Raw genomic sequence first — 26,897 nt, 5'->3', positions numbered from 1 at the left:
AAATCACAGTTGAAACTATCTGAATCTATTCTACATTGACTTCTAAAATTTCAATGGAGACAAGAGGTTAAGATGTCAAAATATGAAAATATCCGCTTTTTTGAGATACTGCTTATCTGTTTGTAAAAATCCCTCTCAAACCATGCCCAGGAATTGTTTCTGAAACTGCCAGTCAGTATCAGCCAAAACTGTACCAGGAGCTACATTAACTATTTAACAGTACAAAGGATCATGTTGCTGTGCCAAGGTCTGAGTCTTGACCAGGTGCTGTTTAATTTAATAAGCTAGAGAGAAGAGAACCAGAGTGTCTGAAATCAATTCAAAACATGTGAATCAGAAACAGTGTAAAGTGGTGAATACTGGGGTTTGGCCATTCTTCACAACGTATCTGGGTAACCACTCTGAAAGATTACCCAAGCCTGATCCACTATTGTTACAATTTTGTATTGCTGACTCTGCTACATGTCCTGACACCTTATCTATGTGTGACTGATGCGCTCAACTGCCTTGACCAAACTAGTGTCCCTCTGGTTCAGGCTCCAAAAGTAGTAAAGGGCCTGGGGAACGGAGAGACATGGTGAGCACTGATGCATATGGGCTTAGAAACCTGAACATCAACCGTACAATTAACACATGAAGAGCAGGTGGCTCTTCCAAGACTCATTTGTCTAGGAACAAAGACAGTTGTGGAAGACAATGAGTCTCATGCTTTTTTTTTCTTTTCATTGCGCAAAATTTGACTACAAGCCAACCATTTCATTCCATAAATATGACAGCCTGAGTGAGCCTTTCTCGAGCTCCCCTTGCTGAGCAGTTGGCTGTGTGGCCGTGATCTCCCCTTGAGCTGGGATATCTCTCAAGGTTACTCCTTGAGGCTGACAGATCCCTTACCAATTGGAGATCTTTGGTAAGCGACCGCTGTCATGCATAACCTTGCACTATATTGTACTAAGATTTTGTGTTGGTAACTTTGAATCATTATCATATCCTCTGCAGTAAGTAATAGAGTGAACCTTGTCAACAAACGTGGTTAAGTCCCACTTTCACAACATCTTATTTCAAGAAAATCACTTTTGCTGACATCTTTGGCTGTGGTTCTTTAAGAGGCTGAAATCGTCCACATGTGACAAGGTGCCGGCAGATATTGCCACCCAATATCTAACAGCTTTGGGATCAAGAACGACTACTGAAATACGGTTTCTTGTGAATCCTACTTGGCTTTGGTTGCTGTTTACATGAACTCTTATCATGAATATATGGGCTTCACAACAGAACTTTATAGGATCTCTCTGTACAAAACCATGAAGTTTCAGGGAGAGAAGAAAGGTTACTTCAGTCTGGACCTACTGATACCAGTGGTTGACCCAAAGACTAGGGTTAACAGGCTACAGAGATACCCATTTCCAAACCCTGGCAAGGATGTTCAGCTCTGTATAAGACAGATGCAGTTGCAAATTGAACAGGATAAAGAAAGGATAGAGTGGCACAATGTTCTCCAGGCTTGTGACTTGGAATATATACTGCAGATCAGTGCTACTGCCAAAGCAGCAGCCATGTTAAGCCTGCCCCAGAAAATTCACTCCAGCCTCTATATGACTGAAGAAAAAAAAAAAGAATCAAGGATACAGGTGGATCCAGTTGACACTTGTCTCAAAATAGGAAAGTTAAAAAGCAATCACAGGATGAGATAATTGCTAGTGTAAATTTTTGGACTTTAAGGTACTTGCAGAGGGCATTAAACTGACCCTAGGATTTAAAAAAAGAAAAAAAGCTCCAGGAATAAGATACTGTCATCTGCCAGTTACATAAACAGAAACCTCCTGGGTGTAGCCTGAATCTCACTGGGTCTGTTTACAGCATCTACATTCTGCTCCTACCCTAGAAGTCCAGACCCTTTATTCAGTAAATGAGGCAGGCATCTTTGGAAGGAGATTGTCAGTACTGCAACAAATACTAGTTATTTTCCTTCCAGAGTTGCTTCCTCAGGTACCTTCAATCTCCCTCTGGAGAAGTCTAAAGTATGAATCATTACCAATCTAATAAAAAGAGACTGCTTTATGTCAATACTTACATTTGACTAGAAACATACGTTCCTGATCTCAGCATTAAGAAATAAAATAAAATAAAATAAAATAAAATAAAATAAAATAAAATAAAATAAAATAAAATAAAATAAAATAAAATAAAATAAAATAAAATAAAATAAAATAAAATAAAATAAAATAACACAAACAAACAAATAAAAACAAACACATGAGAAATACCTCAACAGCAACAAAGACTGTCTTGGAAACTTGTTTTTAAGTACCTGAGCAGCTTTTAAAAACCTCCAAAACCAACTGCAAGCCCTATCTAGCCACCCTACGACGTATACTCGGAGCCCACCAGGGCAGGATTCCTTTGTTCGACTAAAGACATCTACAGCAGCGATATCTGTGTCTCACTAACAGCTCTATACTTCCTTATTGTCAGTGGAAAGTAAGAGGCACTTCTACAGTGCAATTCATTTAGTACTGAAGTAGATGTCTCAAGTAAGAAGGATGAAACAGTGTAGAACTGACTATTTCCACAAAAAACATGCCTGAAGTTTAGTAAGTGAATTCCATCTTCTGTAATCTCCTATAAGCAAGAGGAGATAAGGAACATATTTTTTATATATATATATATATATATATCTTCACTGACATTTATTCAGCAAAGCAAGATATCTTCTGCAGGTATGTGAGAACTTCAGGGCCCAGTTCTTCCCTCTTCACAAAATACTAGAAGAGGTATTTATACCCTGTAATTATGAGTGTTTGCATAGGTGTCTCAATAGCTCCATTAGCCTCAGCATTCCCATAGCAGGTCCTAAGATATATTTGAAAGGCACTGCATTTACTGTAGATCAGGGCTGAAGTTCAAAGCTCTTTAGTGAACAGAGACTCTGACTTACAATTTCAGATCTGGCCAAGTGAATGATTTGCAACACAATTTCGGTCTTTAAATGATTCAAACTCCAAAGAAAGGCAATATTTACACCACTAATCTTATTTCAAACCCTTAAGTAACACTGTCAAGACTTTTCCTGTATATTTCATGAGCTACAAGTAATTAATGGGCACCTAGAGCACCACTTTCAAGCAGTTAGCAGATCTACATACAAAAAAAAAAAAAAAAACAGACATCGATTCATGTAAAAATTGAAAAAAAAAAATGCTCAAATTATTGTATTGACTCCTGATGTCAAACTGCCGTCTATGTAGGAGTGCATTTCTTACCCGGTCACCCTTACCACCAGGCAGGCCTGGAGGACCTGGCAGTCCAGGAAGTCCAATATCCCCCTGGGGACCCTGTGAAAATAAGTCAAGTGTGTAAAACTTACTCAATCTGCTTTAGAATTAATAACTAAGGGTCACACCCCGACAAGCAGATGGGGTAGAATCCAGAACAGTCCTAACTTGATGAAAGGATCATCTGAGGAAAATAGAGCTGATCCAAAACACAGCCCTTTAAACAGCATCTTATTATGATTTTATTGCTAACAAACACAATAGAACTGGCTTACAGGGCTTTCCACCCTCCAACCCCTCAACGACAGTCTGGTTTTCTTAAAAATATTTCTTAAGATCTTGCACACTGATTTGCGCATTCCTCTGCAACAGCAGGCTCTTTCAGCCAAAACCTCCCCAGCTATGCTTCTGACTGTTACTGTGTAAATACTGCTGGAGCACTGGTAAAAGGTGGCATTCACAGTCTGCTCCATTCATTAGTTTCATGCAGCTGTTAGCAGAAAGCCAGTCTTTCACTGCTCCTGTCCCCCAAGTACATACAGCCCACACGGGAGCGTGCAGCCCAACTTTGCACATCACAGGATTTATGGGTTTTTAAACAGAAGAAAAAGTCCCAAACATCTCCACCTACTTTAAAACAGCATTTGCTAACATTAGCATGGTCACAGAGGACTGAAAAAGAAACTGAACAATCACTTGTTTCAAAGTTATTTTCAGTTCCCTGCACAGATAAATGGGTAAGTCAAGTTCCAGATGATACCATAGCTCCTTGAAAGTAAATGTAAGCACTGAATATGGAAATAAACTGCTTACCCATTTCCCTGGTAAACCTGGAGGACCCGCAGGACCTGGCTCCCCTCTGCTACCCTTATAGGAAATAGAAGGACATCATTACTTCTTGAAATATTTCCTGTGAACAGGGAATAAAGTATGATTTTTTTTTTCTTAATGTTAATGAATTACACTACTTAGCAGCTGGCTTTAATCAAGACCTCTGTTTGCTAGTGCAAAAATATCACATGCATTAAAAATAGTGAAACTTTCTGAGAAATGTAAACATTTTTAGTTAACACTGTAACTAATATTCAGTTACAATATTTAGTCAGCATTTATTGATTAACTAATTAATTCTGCTGAGTGATTATGCACAATCAAGTTCCCTTCATGGTATCGCACCTGAGAGTTACCTGTCCTGAACACATTTATTTCACTAAGACAACTCTGAATTGGATACTTATCTTTAGGCTTTTTGCCTTAACAAAATCATTTGGGTTAAAAAAAAAAAAAGTCTGGACTGTTATAGGGAAGGGTAACCTTTAAAAAACCCCATTCATAATAGCGATAAGTATAAATACACTTTTTCTGGATTTTTACTTTATTTCTTCACTTCAGGCATGTTTATCCATTCAGATCATCATATTCATATCAGCATTATAACCCCATCTCTTAATGCAGCCATTTGAATATATACTCTGGGTAAACCTGACATTGAGTCAAATTTTCAAAGAATTTAAACAATTTTTGAACTAAAGTACCTTTCTCAAAAGGGTTTTGTCTCTTACAACTAAACCTTTGAGAACAGCTCAGATATACACCTGTACAGATAAATTCAAACACTGTCCCAATACAAGCCTGAGTCTCGCTTGAGACACTTTTCTTACTTGCACTGGGTGAACACATAAGGGGTACTTGCTATAAAAGCATAATACAGCATTTAAGATCATAAAATATCAAAAATTGAAGTTATTAGACATAAAAGTAGATAACCTGCTATATATAACTTAGAAAATTTTGGATAAAAGCAGATCTATGCATTCCAGTGCTGTATGCAACATATAATTTTAAATACAGATTTTTTTTTTATAATAAGAAAAATATTGTGAAATATTGTGACATTCTGAAAAATAAAAAGAAATGGCAGACATGGCCTTTTACACTAGATCATAAAAGCAATGACAACTTCTCACGCAAGCTTAGGAAAACTAACTCTACAATTCAAAAAATAATTAGGTACCCTGGAGAGATCAGAGAACCAAACATAAACAGACTTTTCCATTCATTTCCTTCAAAATATCCTATGGTGTTAAAATCACTATCCTTGTGAAGCACTTTGTATAATTTCTAGAAGCTTTTTTATGTTAAAAACAGGAAAAAAAAAACAAAAACCAAAAAACAAAACACACAAACCCCCCAGTCACCTTCATCTTACACTGAAGAAGATGCATTAACTTTTTTGAAAATTCCGTACTACATCTCTGACCTGGAACACTACTACATTTCTGATGCAGGAAAGAGAAGTATTAGAATTATGATCAGTATCAGAAACTTGTCTCCTTGTATATGTCATAACATTCACATCTGATTGCTATACAGCTATAAAACAAAAGCAACATCACCTTCCATAGAATTTAAATCATATAATAAACCTCTTAAGCACATCAAAGGTTCTGCTGGTCATACAGAATGCAAGAAAAATCTTCCATTTTATTTTAAACGCAAAAAATTCTTTTGTCAAATATACACTATGGGCACTTTTTCAAACACCAACACTTTTCTAAGGTGGTAAAAAAGAAGATTAGTATGCAGAAGACTGGCATACAAAAGGATAGCATTTCCTGTAGACATTGGCGTTATGTCTATAAGGACAGATTGCTTCAAACTAAGGGCCACCACTGCAAGACCTGCAGTTGTGTTTTAGCAAGTAAGAGATATTGATACCTGTACTTGGTCAGATGAAACCTTCCTCTGTGCTCAAAGTTACTCATAGGCAATAATCAGAACAGAAGGTGGTTTGGCCAAGTCCTCAGCCTACAGTCCTCAGTCCTCTGCTTACACAGCAGCCTCATATATAACATAGTCCATAGTTGCAAGCACTCACAAATCACTGGGCATGTTGCACCGGTTTTAACAAAAAAAGGACCACAATTTGTATATTTTATGCACTTTTGACGCATTTCAAAATTCCTGCTTTTCCTAGAGGTGGAATGCTTGAAGAGGGCAAGTAACTGCTCTAGAGTGCACTGGGACAGACTGGCTTGCAGCCGTGCTGGTAAACTTTCCTGGCCTACAAAGAAGGGAGGCAGCACGCAGACTATCGCGCTGCAAACGGTCCCTGAAGGATTCCAAAGCTTGGCCGCTGCCTAGAGATTGTTTCAGTCAATGATGTTAGATAACGTGGACCAACAGCATGTCCAGGACTGCTCCAGTACTTTAACAGTACAGATAATTGACTTCTGTTAAGTATGCTATCACTTAGCATGTAAGTACCGCTGAGGATAGGGTCATTCTCCCAAAGGATGGCAAGGCACATGTGGGATGGCAGAGTGTGAAATGGTAGTAGAGCACCGCAGTACTGAACGATACCAGGATCCAGCCTTTCCACAGCTGACGAGCTAGGCTGTGGTTACAACAAAATCCGCCTTCCCTTTGTTCCAAGGCAGGATTGCTGGACCACTCAGTACACTTAAATGAAGATTTAATGTCTCTCACGTTTCTGTTAGATCTATATTTAGCCTTTGAATGTAACAGACCTAAGGAGACATTAAAGGATTTACAGTAGATCTTCCTTTAGGTTGTTTGGGATGTTTTCATCCTTACTGAAATTTTGAAGACTCAATTGTTTTGCAGAATTCCCACAAGCAGTTACAGAACGCATTCTCATGCTAAAACAATTTCTTTCACTGGTTTACGGATTTCCTGTTGATCAATTCAGCGGAACGATAATAGGAATGAGAATATTCCCCAGGTAATTTGCATCTCACTTAGCTCCCCAGTAATCGAAAACACTAATTAGAATTTCTTGACAGGTAATTCACAGTGTATACTATAATAAACCCTTCTCTACTTAAGAACTTTGTTTTTATACTACCTGTCATACCACTTTTAGTATATTAAATAGCAGTGCCATAGAGAATTAAATCTGTGCATAATAAAAAAGAATAAACAAAGTACATTTTGGCATGAACTTTTTTAAACTTATTATTCCAAAGTTGTTTGCAAAACATAACCCATTTATCAATTATACACTTGTGAGGCTTCAACTTCTCATAATTTTTTTCCTCCAAAATCTCAGAGGATTTATTAATTTAAGTTCAAGGATTTATCCATTGAAGCATGAACAGGATTCTTCCTTTGACCTTCAGTACCATACTGAAAAGACTCCAAAAACATAAACTATTATTTCCTAGAAGAGTAAATATACACTAAACTTTCTCTGAGATTTTAAATGCATCTTTCTCAGAGTAATAAATCAACTGTACTGCTCAGGATAACGGTGAGAGATAGGTATAGCATGAAATGTATCCCCCTCTTAACTGTGTCATGCTTTGGGCACGAGCTTTGGCCCAATAACTGCCATTCTTTCAAGGGTGATACTGTGGCCAAGTACAAAGGACAGAGACCTTTCATAGTGGCTGCCATCTATAGTGCTAACTGAAGTCTAGGACAGCTTTAGGACACTAACTCCGCAACAAGTGCATTTTTTACCCAGGTTACTGTCTACATTGCTTAGGAGAAGCAAATACTGGGATATCTGCTGACATCCAGAGGTCCAGCATGCCCAAAAGTGAAAGGAAGCTGTTGTTAGAGGTGCAGCGGTAAAGAGCAAGGTAGCAGACAGGAATCTAATCATGCAGTTTGGAAAGACAGGGATGGATAGTATAAGAAATGAGGCTTAGAGATACTAACTAGGTTTGGCTGGGATACGTGGTCTGTGAGTGAGAGAGGAGAAAGCACTACCCTGTACAAACCATGTTGCAGAATTGTGCAAGGTCAGGAAGTTTAGTCACATCCATCTAGAGGCTTAGGTTTACCAGATAAAAAGCATACCTGGCAGATGGAAATCCACTTTGTTCTTTCCACTCTACTATAGACTGTGCAATGCTAGCTCCTTTAGCTTTATCTTAAATGTAAACTGTGCCTCACCACTTGTGGAACACCTCTGAAATATCTACAAAACATGCACACTAATACCTAAACATATCATATAAACTGAGGGAAGGATATTTCATCCTACCACACTACTAATATCGCTACACCAATACCAACTATGGAAAATGACCCATTATTTCTATTTGAGTCACGTAAAAAGAATATGAGAGAAAATCTAGATTTTATTTATAATTGTTAGGGTAACCAAAGATACATTTCAGGGTAGGTAAGACAAAAATATCTTTGAAGACTCAGGAAGTTAATTTAGCTGAAAGTAATTTAAGATGCTGAAAACAGTATTCTCATCTAACTTCAGATTGTCTGACATTTTAGTATCAAATCCAAGGTACTCTCCAGGCTCTCTCTTTGTAACGAGCAGAGGGACAAAGGCACCCTCAAAGAGCAAGTCCGTCCCACCAACCAGGGCCTCTCAGAACTCTCTCAGAGAGGGGCTACAGTATCAAATCTTAGTCACCTAGATACTTAACCGCCCTTGCTAGTGTTAGGGAAACATATACAGCATCCTAAATCCTTAACAACATATATATGCTGGCCTGCATATAAACCGAATTTGCTCAACTCACTAGACAAGTATTGAACTTTAACTTAAATGGTTACTTAAATGTTCCAAGCTTTCTTTTCACTGCAAAACCACAGGATGGGCTACATGTTCTCCGAATGTTAGTAATTTAAAGGTTAAACAGCTGAAGAAAAACAAGGAATTAAAAAAGCAAGGGCAGGGGGTCAGTATTTTCTGCAGACACAACATGAAAAATTAAATCTTACTAAATCTCAGCAAGTATGAAAGAAAATGGTTAAGCAGCTTAGGGAGCATGGCTAAATTCCCCTGATTAGGAATGACACTGATGTTTGAGAACTGCTTCCTTTGAGCCACTTGCTATGATGACTGGCTTAGAAAGGTTTAAATCACAAACAAGTTTGGTAATTACTTGGATTGGCTAGCATAACATCAGGTTAACCAACAAAACAATTAGAGTCGAACGGAGAATATGTTTGATTAGAAACAAAAGACAAACTTATCATGTTGTTTCAGTTGTTTTTCTGTTTTACTGAACAGATAAATAGTGAACTAAATAAACAAAAGTAAAACTTTTTTTTCCTGCTCAAGTGCCAACTTAAGTTTTCTAAGGAAAAGCAATGATAGACTAAAATGGTACTTTTGAAAGTAATTTTCTCCTAGGGGGATTTGTCAGCAGTGAGGTAAGAGTCTCCCAACACATGAGTTTGCCTATATTTAATTAGAGCTAGTTATCTTGTTTTCAACCATTTAATATCATCCCTGTGAAACTATAGATGTGTACAGACTCGCAAAAAGCTTAGAAACAATACTGTTCCATCTAGACTCCAACAGTTGTTTAAGAATGAAAATAACACTGAAATGACATGGTTTATGCCAGAGGATGCTACAGGCTATTTGGTAAACGGTATAGAACTCTTAATTTGTCCCACAGAGTCACTGATGATTGCTTAATAGCTCTCCATCGTATAACTCCTCAAAAAAACATACACTAGTTGAAGTGAAAAATATCTCTCAAAAAGATGTCTTCTGCAAGTAGCTGAAGCTGAAAAGTGAGGCAATTTTTGAATGTAACACAAATGTAGGCATGTTATTTTTCCCTAACGCAGACACCAGGCCAGCTGTCCATATTAGCAGAGTCAGCCTTGTTATCCTCCCACAAACCTTCACAGGAGGTCCTTTCCTCTACAGCTCTGGCCCTCCTGGAGCTACCAGCCATGCTGTCTTTCCCCAGTGGTGACATGAAGAACAGGGGTAAGTGAAACGGGAAAGCGAAGAAGATTTCTCATGTGGCTGCTGCCTTACAGCAATACATTAAGGGACTAAAGTTCTCCATATTCTGCAAAACATCAAGTATTTTTGCAGTTCCAAGGAAGAAGCCCAGCCCCTCTTGACTTCTACCTGAGTCTTCTATTATGAAGAGCAAAACAGAAAAAAAAAACACAAACAAAACAAACCTGAGGTGAGTGCTAAAGAGGGTAATTCAAACTAGGAAGGAAAAGGACAAGAAAAATACTTGAATAGTAACCATAAAATCCTCAGGCTTTGAAAGTGCTTGGTTACAAAACTATCAAATGTTAAAGTTGGGAGAAAATTTCAAAATCTGAAAACAATACAAAAAAATTCACAAGAAAAATTATCTTTAGCACAATTACAAAAGTTTTTCTCAATTTATTTTCAAAATTTCTGGTTTTAAAAATTTGAAAAATTGTGGCATGTAGAATTATTTCACCAACAGATTATTTTTTTCCTGGAAATCTAAGGAGAGAGTCCTAAAAGGCGAGGCTCAAATATATCTACTACATGCACATGCTGCGGAAGTGAAAACACTCTTTACTTTGCCCTGAAAATAAATAGAAACTCAACTTGGACTGAAGATCACTGAAGTCCAACCCTGTGTCCTTCCGGAACAAATAATCCTGATCATTTCACTTTTTTGTGTAGTAGTAATGTTTTTTCCAGTGTTCCCCAAAAGAAAACAGAAAGCTGCTGCAATCATATGCTACCTGTAAGTCTTAAGTAGAAGGAAGATCAACATAGCTATTATTCAAGGCTCTTTATCGCTTTAAAGGAACTATAGATGATAACAGTAGATTACTGTCTAATGTTCTACATTCAAACGTACTTTATTACCAGTAATTTACTTCCTTTCTCAGTTTTGTGTTGACCAAAAGTTTTTCCTTTCAATACTTTTGTTTTAGTGTTCACGCTTTCCAAAATAAGTATACTTTGTAAAGACAGAGAACATAAAGGTAAGATATCCAGATGTCTTGCCGGTGTCTAGAGTGATAAACAGAAAAATCATTGTATTTGATCTGCATTAAGTATTTCTGTCCGACTACGGGGCTACTCATAATTAACCTTGCATGTCAACTCCCGTTCTATGGACTGCCGATTCTGTAAATTCATGTTCACATTGAAAGGATTAAAGGCATAGTTTAGCAGATTACTGGGCATTATCAGAGTAGGCAATTACTTTGGTCTGATTCAATTATAATTCTTATTCCTGTTACAAGTATACAAAATACCAGCTCAGGAAGAACAAGGCTGGAAACTTTTTCTGGTGCACTCAACGCTTTTAAACACAAACAACAAAAAAACACGTTTGCAATTTGGGTCCATGGGAGGCTGAAGCTATCTGTCCATATTTCATCCTAGTAAGTATATGCTCATATAATCCCCTTTTTATATCGTTCATAGGCAGCTGTGGACACAGTGCTCATACAAAAATCCAGTCTAAAATAAATGTGATCTCATGAATTAATGCATCCAGCACACGACAACTCAAATCACAGAAGAAAACACAATCTGTCACTCAGCTGACCACTACTGTATGTTTAGGAGTTAATTCAGAGAAGATACTGCAGACCCATGAAATACCCTTACAAATATATCCCTATCAGTAACTTTTTAAGCCCTGTAGGAGGATGACCTTACAACTGCATGAGTAAAGCTGTCACTGTAGAAGCTCAGAAAATTCCAGAAAAGTATTCCGAGGGTATCACTGGCAAGAGAGAAGCCTGCAAAAGCAATTGTTTACAGAGCCTGGAGCCTTGTCAATGTCATCAGACTGAATTTTGGTATATGAAAACTTTCTTCAAATCACTGACCCTCTCATCCCTCACAGAAGGATTAACATCAAAGGGAAATTAGATCAGCCTTATGTAACTCCAGTCCATGCCAGGTCCACTGCAGAGGGAATCAGAAACCTGCACCCAGCAGACTCTCTAGTACCCCAAGCATGCCTCAGTTGTCCTGTGTCTTCAAAATTGAGCCTTAGCAAAAGCCATTGGTTCACTTTCCTTAGCACATTTATTTCCCGCAGCGAGCTTCCTGCCCAGCAATGATTTCTCCAGCCTTCTGAACCTTTCTAGCATTACGGAAAATCTCCAGTGAAAGAAACTACAACATCAATGTTTCCAAGTAGAGATGAATGCTATACTTCACACCACTAGTGCTACATTCATAACATCAACCAGAAAGGGCCAAGGCACAGGCCTGAGCAGCATCCCATCGTCATCTATGATAAATGGTTAGCATGCTTTTGTCTCAGGCAAACTGGACTTTCCTAGAAAATTCCCAAGAACAGTTTTGGGAACACAGGCAAGAGACTGTTCCCCATATGCAACTTGATTGCACCCAGCCTGCTCTTAGACATGAGTGAGTGTTAAGGGAATCTAGCAGTATGAAGACAAACCGCACCATGCCAGTTGACCTCGGGGGCTGAGGACAGTCCCTAGCCATTTTCTTAACTGTGTAGGACAGACAGCTACCTTTCCTCCATAGCTTGCCTCACTGTTCACTTTACATGCATTAGAAACAGGTCCTAGCCAAAAAAATTCATGTTCTGAACACTTAGTCCAAAGTTCAAAACCTTGTAATATACAGATAAGCCTCGTAATAGACAGCACAAGCTGCTTTAAGAGGTTGAAGCAGTTAAAGAAAAGAGCAACTGATCTACTGACAGTGAATTTAAGCTTTTCAATGCCAGTGGTGGGAGCTGCAGTGGAAGAACAGGGGTTTGGTTTCGGCTTTCTGTCACCCGCATTCCCTCTGTTTGGGCTTTTACTCAGCATATTTAGAAACAAAGACTAGAAGAATATAAACAAAGGTTTAAAACTGAATCACAAAAGTCACAAACAGTCACAGGACGTGTGGATTTCTCTATGTGGTGATGCACATCCACTCGGTACAGAAGGGGGTTAAAGAACCTCTAGTATTTACCTTAAAAATTGGCACTTGTGCTGAATAATATTTTTACCTCACGGTTAGCTTCAGCAACCATAACTTAAGCCAATGCAACATTACATATGCTCAGTTAGAAATTTATTCAACACTTACTGGTGGTCCCCGGGGTCCCGTTGGACCTGCTTCTCCCTCTGGCCCCCGTTCACCCTATTTTGGGGATAGGAAGAATGCAACAAATTTGAAAAGTGATTTTTTGCACAATGCTAAACTTTTCATTTTTCTAGATCTTTTGAATAAGAGTGATGATCTTACCTGTTTACCAGAATTTCCCATTAAACCTGGCACCCCAGGGGGACCTCTGTTACCCTGTTGGACAAAAGATGAAAAATATCAGCCAAGCCAATGGTTTATTGTTCCATTTCAAAATAAAAAATAAGAAAATAAAAAATTTATATATATAAAAAAAATAAATCAGTCTTTATTCATTTTTTATCTTCCACTTTAATTTTGGTTTTCATTTAACTTTGACCTAATTCCTTCCATCTAATTTTTCAAAAGTCAGATTTCAGTTATTTTGTTGTTTACATACTGACAAATCCCAAATACACTTAATTGCTGCTCTCAAATCACAGAAGTATAATATAATTCCATATAATTTCAGAAGAAATTCATGTCTCAATCTAGTTTTCTTTTTCAATTACTTAAAACTAAACTCAAACTTTATTGTCTGAAACATTCCATAGTCTCAATCATACAACACTCTTTCAAACTTAATTGGAATTGATGCCGCAATTTGGAGGTACGTAAATAGGGATGACAATCTCTGTGATTCAATCAACTTGGGGCAGCTATAAATATTATTCTTATTAGAAGATCCTTCATTTCAAACTGTAGTGTGGTACCATGTCACATGCCTCCTCTAGCAATGACTTCCACAGATTTAAAAGGAAATGGTCTTTTTTAGGTATTATTTAAAGCCTGGAATCATGAAAACCACATCATGTAGCAAAAGAATCATGAAAAAGAACAGGACTAGAGTTGATAAAAGAATATATTTAATTCTTTCTGCCAAAAGCTTTTCTCTTACCACAACAGAAAGTTAATACGAACTTGATAAGCACAAACACAGTATTACAAAAAAGTCGATACTCGAGATGATTTACCTTTGGGCCAGGAATGCCTTTCACACCTGGAGAGCCTGGTAAACCCTGAAAGAAATAACATTTACAGTGTTTATTTGTTGTTAAGGGGATTGGAAATGGTGTTAAAATCATCTTTCTCACGTTAAAGTACTTCTAGTCCTTTTACTTGTTGCTGAGCCACTTTTATCCAGTAACAGACCAAGCTCGAATTCTTTCTATTTACAAAGTAACAGATAAGCAGTATTATTCCTACTTCATAAATTGGCAAAAGGAGCATGGAAAAGTGAAGGGTTGTGGCTTTTTCTGGCTTAGACTAGAAATAGATTCTCAGTCCCAGTATTCTGAGACTGGAGGTAGAGAGTTTAACATATAATTTTCGTACACATTTCATCTCCTCCTCACTTCTGTGCAACAGCTCATAGCAAGTATGCTTTTACCAAACTTTCTTCCAAGCTTAAGAGCTCATTTCTTATTACACATTTACTTCCAGTTCTAATACAGCCCTTTCACTGTGGCCTCACAGCAATTACTCCTTAGCACAGCTTTTCAAAGAAATTTCTATTTAGGTTTTGACAATTGGCAGAGTTTTCAAACTTACTCAGTTAATGTGCGAGGATTACCTTCTAAGAGTCCATACAGAACTACTGGTTCCCTACAACTTCACCACAGTGAACACACTAGAAAACTTGCCCCCCTGCAGAAAGAAGTATGAGCATGATGCATTCCAGATGTCCTGAGCCAGCAGAACATCAAAAGCAGATGACTGTTCATCTAAGGTATGTCAGACCAGCAGGTTGGCTCTTCTAGCCCACCCTGGGAATAGGTTTGGCCCTAATTATTACAACAAGGCCAGCTATAGTTGTGGAGTCACACCATAATACCCACAGGGTCGCAGATATAAGAAACCCTGAAAGATTTAAATATTGGCCACAAACGTTTGTAAGATCAAGTTCCTCACTACGGTACCATGAGGTGACTTAGGCTTTTGTGCAAAAGTTTTGGATACACATAGCAGAGTTTCCCCTTGCATTACGCATACTCTTCCTGGGCCTTTTGCTTAGGTTTTCACTTAAATTACTCCAACATCAGCATCAAACTAAAAGCCTTTCTGTGGTTTGAACTGAGCCTAACTTTCAATGGTAAAATACCAGATACTTACTGGCAGTCCCTGAAGCCCTGCATCACCTGGAGCTCCAGGTTTTCCTGGTTCACCCTGAAAAACATTTTAAGTTGTAATTTATGCAAATCAAACAAAAGGGAAAATTTTACTTCTGGAACACAGAGCTGGATTACTTTTGAATCTGTAGGATGGGAAAGTTCATTCAGTTACCCTGATAACGTCCATGAAGCCCCAGGTAGCAGCACAATAAAAAGCCACGAATGAACAAACAAATCTAAGGCACTACCAAAGCTCAGATATATGGCAACTGTGTCTTACTTTTGCTCCAGGCATTCCAGGGATCCCTTCCCGGCCATCGACTCCTGGTAAGCCCTTGAAATAAAAAAAAAAAATAATAAAAAAAGCAATGTATTGTTGGAGAGATTTCGCTCAAGCATGACATGAAACAAATGAAGAAATGAAATACACATACGGACTCTCCTTTAGGCCCGGGGAGACCATTTATTCCTCTTGTACCTTGAGGGCCCTAAGAATAATAATAATTTTTAAAAATTAAAATAAACACATTGACATGAGAGATGCAAAGAATGTCAACACATACTCACTCAGATACGCATTACTTTGAGAGTACCAATTACATTGTACGTTTATATGCTATAAGCAACCAATGTTTGCAAGTCAACACAAGTTGAAATCTTGTCTGTGCTCACCCTTTCTCCCTTCGGACCTGCCTCTCCCAGTGGACCTCTCTGTCCTTGATCCCCCTACAAGAAAAATAAAAAAGATTCTTTTAGCAATAAAACCAGAGTAAACTTGTATTTATTAGCTAAAACCTCTAGTAAATCAACAACAATACAATTCACACTTGGTTAAAGCAGACATCTTAAACTCATAGTGTAGTTAAAAATGTAGTTTCTTAAAACTGCAGATGACAGCTACCTGCCCGGTACAGGTTTCGTTCTAATGAATGAATATTTTCCAATTTAAAACCCGAAAAATTCAAAGCCAACATAATAGACAGTAGCACTCAGAATGAAGAGGTAACAACAACATAGTAAGAGGCTAAAATGTGATCAGCTACCCCATAATTCCTTGGGAACAGTAAGAGATTCTGGACCTGACATCACTGTCATATCATTTATTCATCTGCAGAAAATTCATGGAATTGGATTAATCAGATTTACAGCCACAAATTTTCAGGACTTAGTACCTAACTGGGAAGACCCTGGGAAGCGTTTGGCTAACACACGCCCTACTTACGGGTGCACCAGGAAGACCTTGGGGGCCAGGCTCACCATCGAGCCCACGAGCTCCCTACAAAACAAACAGATAACACAAGACTTCGAAATCAAGCACTGAAACACTAACAACTCATGCTCCCTCCTGGTTTGCTGGGAGCTGCAAATTCTCTACAGCTGAGGTTTATTTTATAGCTCTAATTTAAAAACAAAACAAAAGAAAACAAAACACAAAGAAATTTTGACAAACTTTTTTTTTTAATCTAACTTAGTTTCTTGTGGAGTTATGAAAGCCAATATTTCTTAACTTTTAAAAAATGTCATTCAAAAAATGACATCCAGTTCATTCTCTAAAAAAACATATTGGACAGCGAGGAGATACATCTTTTCACACTACTTCAGAAAATGTCCTTGTCTTCCTTAATAATACTATATCCTTTCACCACATAATAGAATAGCATCCAATTGTGAACAGAAATCAGCAAGTACAGTGCAGCTATTTTTATCACGTTTCAAGGAAACAGTGCAATTGCTACCCTGTAAGTAATTTTAAATGGAGAAAAAAAATGTTTTCAAAAAAATTCACAGAGAATAGCGAACTCCTTTGTCAAACAGATGCAGTAAATATTTGAAATAGACAAAAAAGCACGAAAATGTAGGCAAATAACTATGAAGAATTGGAAGATACAAAAGAGGCCAGAAAAGCAAAATATGATAGTAATGGCTTAGCAAATGTGTCTGAGAGGTTAGGAAGGATCACTCATGAGAAGATTCATAATCAGGACAAATTTGATGTTCATTTCTGAACATAGATGATCACAGAAAAAGGTTTCTGTGATTTCATTTCTGGAGAAGGAGACAATGGCACAATTGTTACATTTTACTCCTTCCAGAATTTTTTACCATACAGATTTAGTAAGACCATAAGAATAGAAATGTAACATTCAGTTTTGAAAAAACAGTTAGAAACACTTTGATGAACAGCAGGAAAATTACCCAGCAAAGTCAGAGCCCATACAAACATGAGTCCCACTGGCACCAATTTAAGACACAAAAGATGCAAGAGACAGAAAGAACAGAAAAAGCACAAACTCTCAATAAAAAATCCTGACAAAAACTAGGACAGTGGAAGAAAAAGGCTTCAGGAAGATGCAAATCACAGGAGGGACTAGTTAATGAATTTTAGCTTTAAATAAAATATGCTGCAGTTTGCAACTGCTATAACTTGCTATCTTGCTAACTACATACTTGCACACATGCCAAACTACTATAAATCCAAGGATCAGAGGGAAAGGTGTGAAGAGTACGTGTACTTCATTAATCAGAAGGACCAAGTTGCCTTTCTTCCTAACCAGAAGTACAGTAGCTATGGAAATACACCTGGCAGGAAAGAGAAAATGCAGGGAGAAAAGGAGACATTTAAATAAGCTTTAAAAACTTTCAGGGTTGTTCGTTTTTTTTTTTATCCAGGCCATTTTATGGAATGAAAGGTTATACTCACTTTGGTACCTTTAGGTCCCATTATACCAGTTATACCTCTGACACCTAGGATGCCCTGAAAATTAAAAGTATATTCAAATTATGCTTAAATCTTTTCATCAGAACTGTCCTAGTTTTCAGATGGAGCACTCAGAGTTCTACATGCTTTCTTTATGCTTATTGTACTATTTTCCTAGTGTAAAAGGAGAAATCCAGCTAGTTCTGTATTAAAATATTTAATTTATATGGTAATTTGATATTTTATTAATTTAAGACTTTTTTAAAAAAATAACGAAATTATGAGGTTGAATGCTACAACCACAAATACACCTTGTGGACTGAAAAAACCCACTCTTTGATTTCTCTTCTTGACTGTGCAGCCTACGTGAGAGGAATAAACATTCAGCTGTAGTAACCATAAGAGGAGCTCCTCACAAGGAAACAAGTGGAGGAAATATGTGCCAGAACAAAGAAGTCAAGTGAAGCAGGACAAGAAAGGATGCTTCTTTGACATGCAAAAAGGCAAAAAGCTTTTTTTTTTTTTTCCCTATCTTTCCTTCAGTGGCTGTTACTTCATCCTCAAGTCTTAGCTCAGCCTGAATTTCACAATTAACCATGTTTTAAACAAACACTGGCTTTGCAAGGATGAAGTCAGTGTCCTCAAAATTACGAAAAGGAAGGCCAAAAAAACAAAACAAAACAAAAGCCACAAACCCTAACTATTTGCTCAATACAAAATTTAGGACATAAATTACTTTTTAAAATAGGCTTTTCCATAGAACTATTTGGAGCTTTGTGCCAAGTGATAATGTAGCTTTTTGGAGGGACTTAAATAATGCTACTTTCACTCATAGACAATATGGCAGAATAAAAAGAAAGGTGTGTGGAAATTTTATGATATCTGTTTTCTTATAATACTAAGAAAAAAAGATATGACATAATAAAGAAAATGGGTAACAATGTTTAAGAGGAAATACTTTACTGGAGGGCCTTGAGCTCCCACTTCACCAGTGGGTCCTTGGTCCCCTTCTTCACCCTGGGAAAGCAAAAGGAATACATCTGTAGCTAATCCATACCATGCATATTGCTCTCTCATTATAGGAGGTACATTTACTACTTACTGTTTTCTGTCACCATGTCCTGCTTGAAGGAAATCCAAATGAAGTCACACTACTTCCTCAGAATATAGACAGATACTCATTTAGGTTCACATTCCATTCAACTATTCCTCAAAAGGGTAATTTCAAAGCAGTCCCAATATAAAGAAGAATAACGATATTTTACTCTTAATCTGTCATTCTTTTTCTGGACATCAATCTCTTTAGTTTTTTTTTCTTGTTCTTTTAGACTAAAAGTGTAATGAATGTTACATCACTCATACATGTGATGGACTGGGTATGCTAGTAGCTCTGCATCACAATATCACATTGTGCTTCAGAAATTTTTGAAAATTAAAAGGGTAAAATGCCTTATCTGGTCAAACCCCTATTTGATTAGATGATAACCTCTCTCATACAATGACAGTGCACACTATCTACTGTCTACTCTTGTTCCATTAGAATAACAGTACTTACTGCCAGTTTAATCTGCTAAAAGGGATTTTGGAGCATCAAGGGCAACTGTTCGACATCCAGAAAAAAGAATAGGTGAGTTGTTTCTAATAAATTCATATTCTTTCCAATATGTTTAAGAATAGAGAGCAGGGTTTTTTTAAAAAACTTGTGTCTGATTTTTTTCCCTTCAGTACTGAAGCATGGAGGAACAGTATGCTGACGAGGTGGCCGAGTGGTGAAGGCGATGGACTGCTAATCCATTGTGCTCTGCACGCATGGGTTCGAATCCCATCCTCGTCGCTCAGCCATTAATAATGGCCAGAGTGTGAGCAGCTTGATGTGTGCTTACGCCTTTGTTTTATCCGACCAGATGAGGTGCATCTGTGGGTCCTGAGGGAACTGGCAGATGAAGTTGCTAAGCCACTATCCATCATATTTCAGAAGTCAGAGCAGTCTGGTGAAGTTCCCACTGACTGGAAAAGGGGAAACATAGCCCTCATCTTTAAAAAGGTGAAAAAAGAAGACCCAGGGAACTACAGGCCAGTCAGTCTCACCTCTGTGCCCGGCAAGATCATGGGGCAGATCCTCCTGACAACTATGTCAAGGCACATAGAAAATAAGGAGGTGATTGGTGACAGCCAACATGGCTTCACTAAGGGCAAATCCTGCCTGACTAGTTTGATGGCCTTCTATGATGAGGTTACAGCATTGATGGATAGGGGAAGAGCAACTGACATCATCTACTTGGACTTATCCAAAGCATTTGATACTGTCCCACACGACATCCTTGTCTCTAAACTGGAGACACATGGATTTGACGGATGGGCCACTTGGTGGATAAGGAATTGGCTGGATGGTCGCACTCAAAGAGTTGCGGTCAATGGTTCAATGTCCACATGGAGACCAGTGACAAGTGGTGCTCCTCAGGGGTCAGTACTGGGGCCAGTGCTATTTAACATCTTTGTCAGTGACATGGACAGTGGGATCGAGTGCACCCTCAGCAAGTTTGCAGATAACACCAAGCTGTGTGGTGTTGTGGACACGCTGGAGGGAAGGGATGCCATCCAGAGGGACCTTGACAGGCTCGACAGGTGGGCCTGTGAGAACCTCATGAAGTTCAACAAGGCCAAGTGCAAGGTCCTGCACATGGGTCAGGGAAATCTCAAGCACAAGTATGGGCTGGGCAGAGAATGGATTGAGAGCAGCCCAGAGGAAAAGGACTTGGGAGTGCTGGTTGGTGAGAAGCTCAACATGAGCCAGCAACATGTGCTGCAGCCCAGAAAGCTGACTGTACCCTGGGCTGTATCCAAACAAGCGTGGCCAGCAGGTCGAGGGAGATGATTCTGCCCCTCTACTCTGCTCTCGTGAGACCCCACCTGGAATATTGCGTTCAGCTCTGGAGTCCCCAACACAAGAAGGACATGGAGCTGCTGGAGCAAGTCCAGAGCAGGACCACGAAGACGATCCGAGGCCTGGAGCACCTCTGCTATGAAGACAGGCTGAGAGTTGGGGCTGTTCAGCCTGGAGAAGAGAAGGCTCCAGGGTGATCTTATAGCAGCTTTCCAGTACCTAAAGGGGGCCTAGAGGAAAGCTGGAGAGGGACTTTTTACAAGGGCGTGTAGTGACAGGACAAGGGGCAATGGCTTTAAACTGAAAGAGGGGAGATTTAGATTAGGTATAAGGAAGAAATTTTTCCCTCTGAGGGTGGTCAGGCACTGGAACAGGTTGCCCAGAGGAGTTGTAGATGCCCCATCCCTGGAAATGTTCAAGGCCAGGTTGGATGAGGTGTTGAGCAACCTGGTGTAGTGGAGGGTTTCCCTGCCCATGGCAGGGGGGTTGGAACTAGATGATCTTTGAGGTCCCTTCCAACCCTAACCATTCTATGATTCTATGAAGGCAGTGCAAATCTTCTCAACTTTTCTTACAAATATTTCAGTATTGAACAAGGTTAACTCAAATGAAACGCCTTAAAAGAACTCACATTTCAGTTTTCAAGGTGAATCGAACTTCGTCTCTTTACTACAGTTTACTACAGTTTTCTTTGCCTATAAACTTATATTGTGTTCTTTCCCTCTCAAATACTTTTTTTCCTCTTATTCTTCCTGTTACTACCCATCTGTGCCACAGAACGATTTGCTTTGTAAATCCACAGAATTCTTCTGCATTAAAATGTTTGGAAGTTTTCCAATTAATAAATTTTACTTCAATTTTTGCCATGAGTTCCATAATAATTACACTGAATTATCAAAATAAAAAGCAAGAAGAGTATGACTTCTGCATCATAATAAATACAGAGTACAAGTGAATGAAGAATGGAGATATGTCTTTGGTTACTCTCGAGCATTATGATACGTAGTATCTCTTCATGCATTCTGGTAAAATAAGTAATAGATCTAACAAAATATAGTACTGGTTTAGAAACTACTATTAGCTTGCTAAAAACAACAGCAGTTTTTCCTCTTTGTTTTTGTTCTTGTTTTTTTTTTACCTTATAACCTTGTTTTCCTGGTTCACCAGACTCTCCTTTTGAACCTTTCTGTCCCTAAAATAAATGTTAAAAACAAAATAAATAAATAATTAGATAGTATTAAAAATTAAACTACTGAGTTTTGCAAAACAGACACAGACTCTTCAGAGCTATTTTGCTGCACCCTCTGGAAAACCCATTCACCAATGGTTCCTCACCTATCTAGTTAACACCACATGTTGAGTAACGTGTTCAAAAAGATCTGATCCTGGATCTAAAAAGGCTGTATTTCTAGACAGGTTAGTATTTCTTCTTTCATCACCCCATAACAATTTCCTCAGGCCAACAGTATTCCTAGAAACCAGCAAAGAATACATTAAAATAAAAAATCCTTAGATAAATAAGACTCAAAAAGTCAAAAAGCGTTGATTTCAATTTGTGTGTTACAGGTCTCCTAGGAAGAAAGAAGGAAAATAGACTAAGGTCTTGGGGGAATATGTAGAGTTTCTGGAGTGAGACTACAAATGGTCCAGAAAGTGAATGAAGCAATCCTTCACATACTCTAATCCTTTCAGGACCACACATAAATTTTACCCTGAAGATTACTGCAGAAGTAACAGATTTCAAGGGTGAGAGGTTATTTTGGCAGTCAAGAGCTTAAATAACCCTAAGCATTCACAGTGATGCAATTTTTTTTTTTTTTAAATTAACAGTGAACTGCCCTTCTGTCAAACCAGCAATTACCTACTGCTTTGAGACAGTATCTCTGTAAGGAATGCTTGAACAAATGGATTCTCTTACCTTCATTCCCATTAAGCCAGCATGTCCTGGGCGGCCAGGCGGACAAGCATTGGGACACTGGAAAAGTATCCACATAGTTACTACCACATAGGTTGAATAAGGTTGTCCGAGATTATTTAAAAAAAGAAAAACAAGGACAACTGCCTTACCAATGGGTCGCCATCTTGCAGGCCAATTGTCCCCTAAATTAAATGAAATTACTCAAAGTCAGTAAAAGAGAAATAACCAGACCTGACTCATTAGATGATATAGTCATTGGACAAAATAGAAGATAATACTATCCAAAGCTGGAATCAGAAGTGTAATCAACCACAGGATCTCTGGCATGAAAAGCATCTAAACTGTATGATTTTATTGTAGGATTGCAGGCACCTGCAAAACGCTGTCCTCTGACTTAGATCAACTTTTCTGAAAAACACACACGACGTACTGGTAGATGAATGAGATGCCTGGCAGTTAATGGAACTGCAATAAACTAGAGATCAGTGTAGGACGAGATGGACTCAGCGGGGGAAAGGCCATTCCTCATATTAAATCAAATACTCGATGTAAGCTAATGGGAGTCTTATGAGGCACAACAGGGAGAAATATGATTTCACAGCAGCAGCTATATTCTTCAAAGCCCAGTGAGAAGGAGCCCGCTGTTTTAGAGAGAAACATAGGGGAATTTAAGGAATAAGCTGGTCTCCTTTTACACAGAAGGATTTAAAAAAAGACGAGGGTATGTTTGGGTCCACAATGTCAACTGAAGTGGGATGTGGCACTTCAGAGATCTAAAAAGAACAAAACTCTCACGGAATAGAAGCTGCATACACCATTACTGGCAATTCATTTTTACTTGTTTCCTAAATACTCTTCTCCGCTTTACCATTCACATTTTTTACAATGTCTCTGCCAATTCTCTGGTAACTTCTCATGAAAACAAGAAACATGGCATAAATAAAGCATATGGATTTAGGGTCTGTCCAGCAGAGGAACAGCACAGCTTTTAAAAAGACATTAGTAAGACACATTTCCCAGCAGTTTGCATTTTGCAGCATCCAGCCTCCAATGTGTCTGTCAAATGCTCCATTTTATGTCTCTGTGCAGGTAAATACCCACAAGACAAAGGCGCAACACGCATCTCTCTCCCAAGAGGCTCAAAGAAGGTAACAATTCCCCTAAAGAGGCAAAGCACTGGTGTAAAGCTTTCTTCTATCCCTTGCAAGTAGCAGGCCTGGTTGCAAGAAAGACATTAGAACTTAACCCACCTGGGAGCATGTATTTCTGGCTCACGAGCCAAATATTAAATTTTTCTCCCCCTAACAGAGAAAAGTCTATCTCTGCTGAAGTGCTACCGGTGAGGCCCAACAAAGGCTACATTTGCAGGAATGCTAGAACGCACAGGGAAGTTTAAAGCCTGTAAAAGTTACAGTTTAAGACCATCTACAGAAACGGGAAGACGTCATGACAGAAGTTACATGGTTTGCATTTCAAACTATCTTTTATAACCATAAAGATTAGACACTTGCTTTCTAAATGAAAGATCAAATGTTGATATGATTAAATGAGTTGTATCTCAGGTTTTGAACCCAAGCCTCTAGACATTATGAATTAATACAGCCTGCTGAAATCCTAAAGTCAGTGATCAGCTCTAGGACTCAGCTGTAGGATTTGAGGAGAAGTTTTGTTCGGGACAATAATACATAATTCAGACATCAGCACATATTAAAGGCAATCACTTACACGAGGACCTGGTGGTCCTGGTGGCCCTGGTGGCCCTCTTTTTCCAGGATCTCCCTAAAAGAGGTTAAAATAACGTTATTGATTCACAGCAATAATGAAAACCAGCATTCATACCACACAACAGTGAGAAATGAAGCAGCTACAGAAGGAGGGGTTAGGTAGCCAATTAAAATCTAAGCCCACAACATGGCTCCCATATTAGAATGGGAAAATGGACTTTTTTAGTAGAATGGGGAGCCATGCTGTGGAATAGGAGTCACAAAAATAGTAATTTTCAGCTGCTTTAGAAAGCTGAAACATCTGACCACAGGATCATCTATGCACTCCTCTATTTCATAGCTGCTAATTAAGTTCTGAATTAAAAGAATCCTAGCAACTGGCAAAAATGTCCAAAGCACAGTGAGGAAGAAAATCTCCTTTTTCAGAGCACAAGATGAATTTACCAAGTTAGAATCTTGTCTTGTTCATGAAGGTCTGACGTCCAATGTTTTCAGAAGTAAAGACATCACAGAACCTCTGCAAATTATTTTTTCTGAATGCTTTTAATTAAAATAAATCTAATACTCTGACAGCGACCACCCTATAACTTAATATTGTCATTTCAGTATTATGTTTTATATGTTATTAAATCATATATGATATTAACAAGATGAATACAGAAAAAATATTCACTAATTCTCACAATGCATGAGCTATAGAGCCATAGGTTTAAAAACACTAAAAAAAATAATATTTCTTTTCACAAAAAGTATAATTACATTGTGGTACTCATTATCACAATGTTTTGTGGAGGCCCATGATACAAATGGCTTCAAAAAGGAACTAACTACATTAATGGAGGGTAGGTTCATATACAGCTTTTGAAAAAAGGCAGCACAGATGCAATATCTGATTCAAGCAGTCTCTGAACTGTCAACTGCCAGAATGTAGGACAGTATGAGAGAAAAATGTCATTTTACAAATAGCCTGTACACTTCCCTAGGTATCCATTATTGCCCTCGCTACAGACAAGACAGTGAGCTAGATGGATCATCTTCTGAAACAAACTGACAGTTTTTATATTCTTTTTTATATTCATTTATATGACTGAGCACAACACACGAAGAGAGGTATGCTTCAATAAACAAAATTTTAATGCTATTTCAGATTTCCAGGAAATTAACAATTGGGTTTAGGAGTCAAAATACGACAGTGTGCTGAAACTGAGTGCGCAGTTTAGCAGTAAGGTCAGTAGACGGAGTCAGACTTAAAAATGAGTCTAAGAATACTAAATTGCTGTGTTCACTGATATGCAAATGGAAAACAGAAATAGCATGTGTATCATAATGTATATGTGAGAAGACAGGAGTAAAGCTAAAGCTATGCATGTAATTTTAAGGTCTACGTTTCCTGTATTTCTGGAAGGTTTGCTTTTTGATTTTAGCTTTCCTTGAATAAAAGAAGAAGTAGAGTATGGAACATTATATGAAACATTTACTTCTAATCTAATGGGTGGCCCTGACTTTGTGCTATTAATTGTTCCTTGTTTCTGATAAGCTTCAGACACAATCTTTCCTCTATTAGTGATCACTGCAGAAGAAAAAAAATATGTTTTCAAGTGCTGTTATAACCCAAATAGTGTTTAGAAGGCACTATAGTCATTCCTTTTTTTTCTAGAAGTATTTTCTAGCTATTCAATAAACCTACATGTTTAGCAAATGTGGTGGTACTTACAGGTGGACCAGCACGACCTACTTCCCCAGGAAGTCCTGCTGCTCCAACTGGACCCTATAACAACCAAGTTAAATAATATTTTTAGATCATAAAATACCTCTGTAACAAGCATCCAAGGAGTGAGAACATGTAATTCTCTCAAACAACAAACTATGCCTTCAGACATCAGTATTCTTGCCCCATATACCATAGACCTAAGCAACCTCAGCAGCTGCTGAGGAAAGCATACATAATAGATGTAAAACATCAGGATTAAAACAGTCTCTTTTTTCACTGAATTACTTATTATTACAGTATAACAGTTTATTCAATATTTAAACAAATTCATTAAAGAGTATATTTATGAATTGTAAAAGCAATACTTACAGGTGGTCCAAGAAGTCCCTTGCCCTGTGAAATGTGAAAAAAGGTCAGAAATGTGGGGAGAGTTCCACACCTAGTCAAGCTGTTTGCCAAGAACAGAGTATTTGGGTAAAAGGTACCAAAAAAAATGATTTTTGATTCTGCAAAATCATTTTGAAAACTTGTTTAACTAATGATCTGTAGAACACTAGCAATATATCAGCTAATAGAAAAGTTAGAGGGAACTTAACCAAGAGATAATGGCTTGAAGAGTGCAATACATGCACTGAACATAGCAGCCACAAGTCCATTTACCAGGACCAGATCAGAGACATCGGCATATCTGATGGCAAATTACTTGAATTAATCAGAAGTATTCTACTGATTCTG

The 26,897-nt window shown here is 38.2% G+C and overlaps 1 protein-coding gene and 1 non-coding gene across 2 annotated transcripts in view; one reads left to right on the top strand and one right to left on the bottom strand.

The window, feature by feature from the left end:
• Nucleotides 1–26,897, bottom strand: part of COL9A1 (collagen type IX alpha 1 chain) — a 70,114-nt gene that overhangs the window by 13,107 nt on the left and 30,110 nt on the right. The window contains exons 13-30 of the mRNA XM_086625275.1: nt 26,532–26,555; nt 26,166–26,219; nt 24,453–24,506; nt 22,877–22,909; nt 22,728–22,784; nt 21,948–22,001; nt 18,889–18,942; nt 17,929–17,982; nt 16,450–16,503; nt 15,900–15,953; nt 15,662–15,715; nt 15,508–15,561; nt 15,229–15,282; nt 14,091–14,135; nt 13,240–13,293; nt 13,081–13,134; nt 4,086–4,139; nt 3,261–3,332 (exon numbers count right to left, since the gene is read on the bottom strand). Coding sequence (XP_086481401.1) covers nt 3,261–3,332; nt 4,086–4,139; nt 13,081–13,134; nt 13,240–13,293; nt 14,091–14,135; nt 15,229–15,282; nt 15,508–15,561; nt 15,662–15,715; nt 15,900–15,953; nt 16,450–16,503; nt 17,929–17,982; nt 18,889–18,942; nt 21,948–22,001; nt 22,728–22,784; nt 22,877–22,909; nt 24,453–24,506; nt 26,166–26,219; nt 26,532–26,555 — 933 coding nt within the window. The remainder of the gene's footprint in view (nt 1–3,260; nt 3,333–4,085; nt 4,140–13,080; nt 13,135–13,239; nt 13,294–14,090; nt 14,136–15,228; nt 15,283–15,507; nt 15,562–15,661; nt 15,716–15,899; nt 15,954–16,449; nt 16,504–17,928; nt 17,983–18,888; nt 18,943–21,947; nt 22,002–22,727; nt 22,785–22,876; nt 22,910–24,452; nt 24,507–26,165; nt 26,220–26,531; nt 26,556–26,897) is intronic.
• TRNAS-GCU (transfer RNA serine (anticodon GCU)) lies at nt 19,678–19,759 on the top strand. The gene has a single exon. It is a non-coding gene; the product is annotated as a tRNA-Ser (tRNA).

This window comes from Tauraco erythrolophus, chromosome 2, assembly GCF_009769465.1.
Source record: "Tauraco erythrolophus isolate bTauEry1 chromosome 2, bTauEry1.pri, whole genome shotgun sequence".
NCBI classification, from domain to species: Eukaryota; Metazoa; Chordata; class Aves; order Musophagiformes; family Musophagidae; genus Tauraco; species Tauraco erythrolophus.
This window is presented reverse-complemented; position numbering and strand designations above follow the sequence as displayed.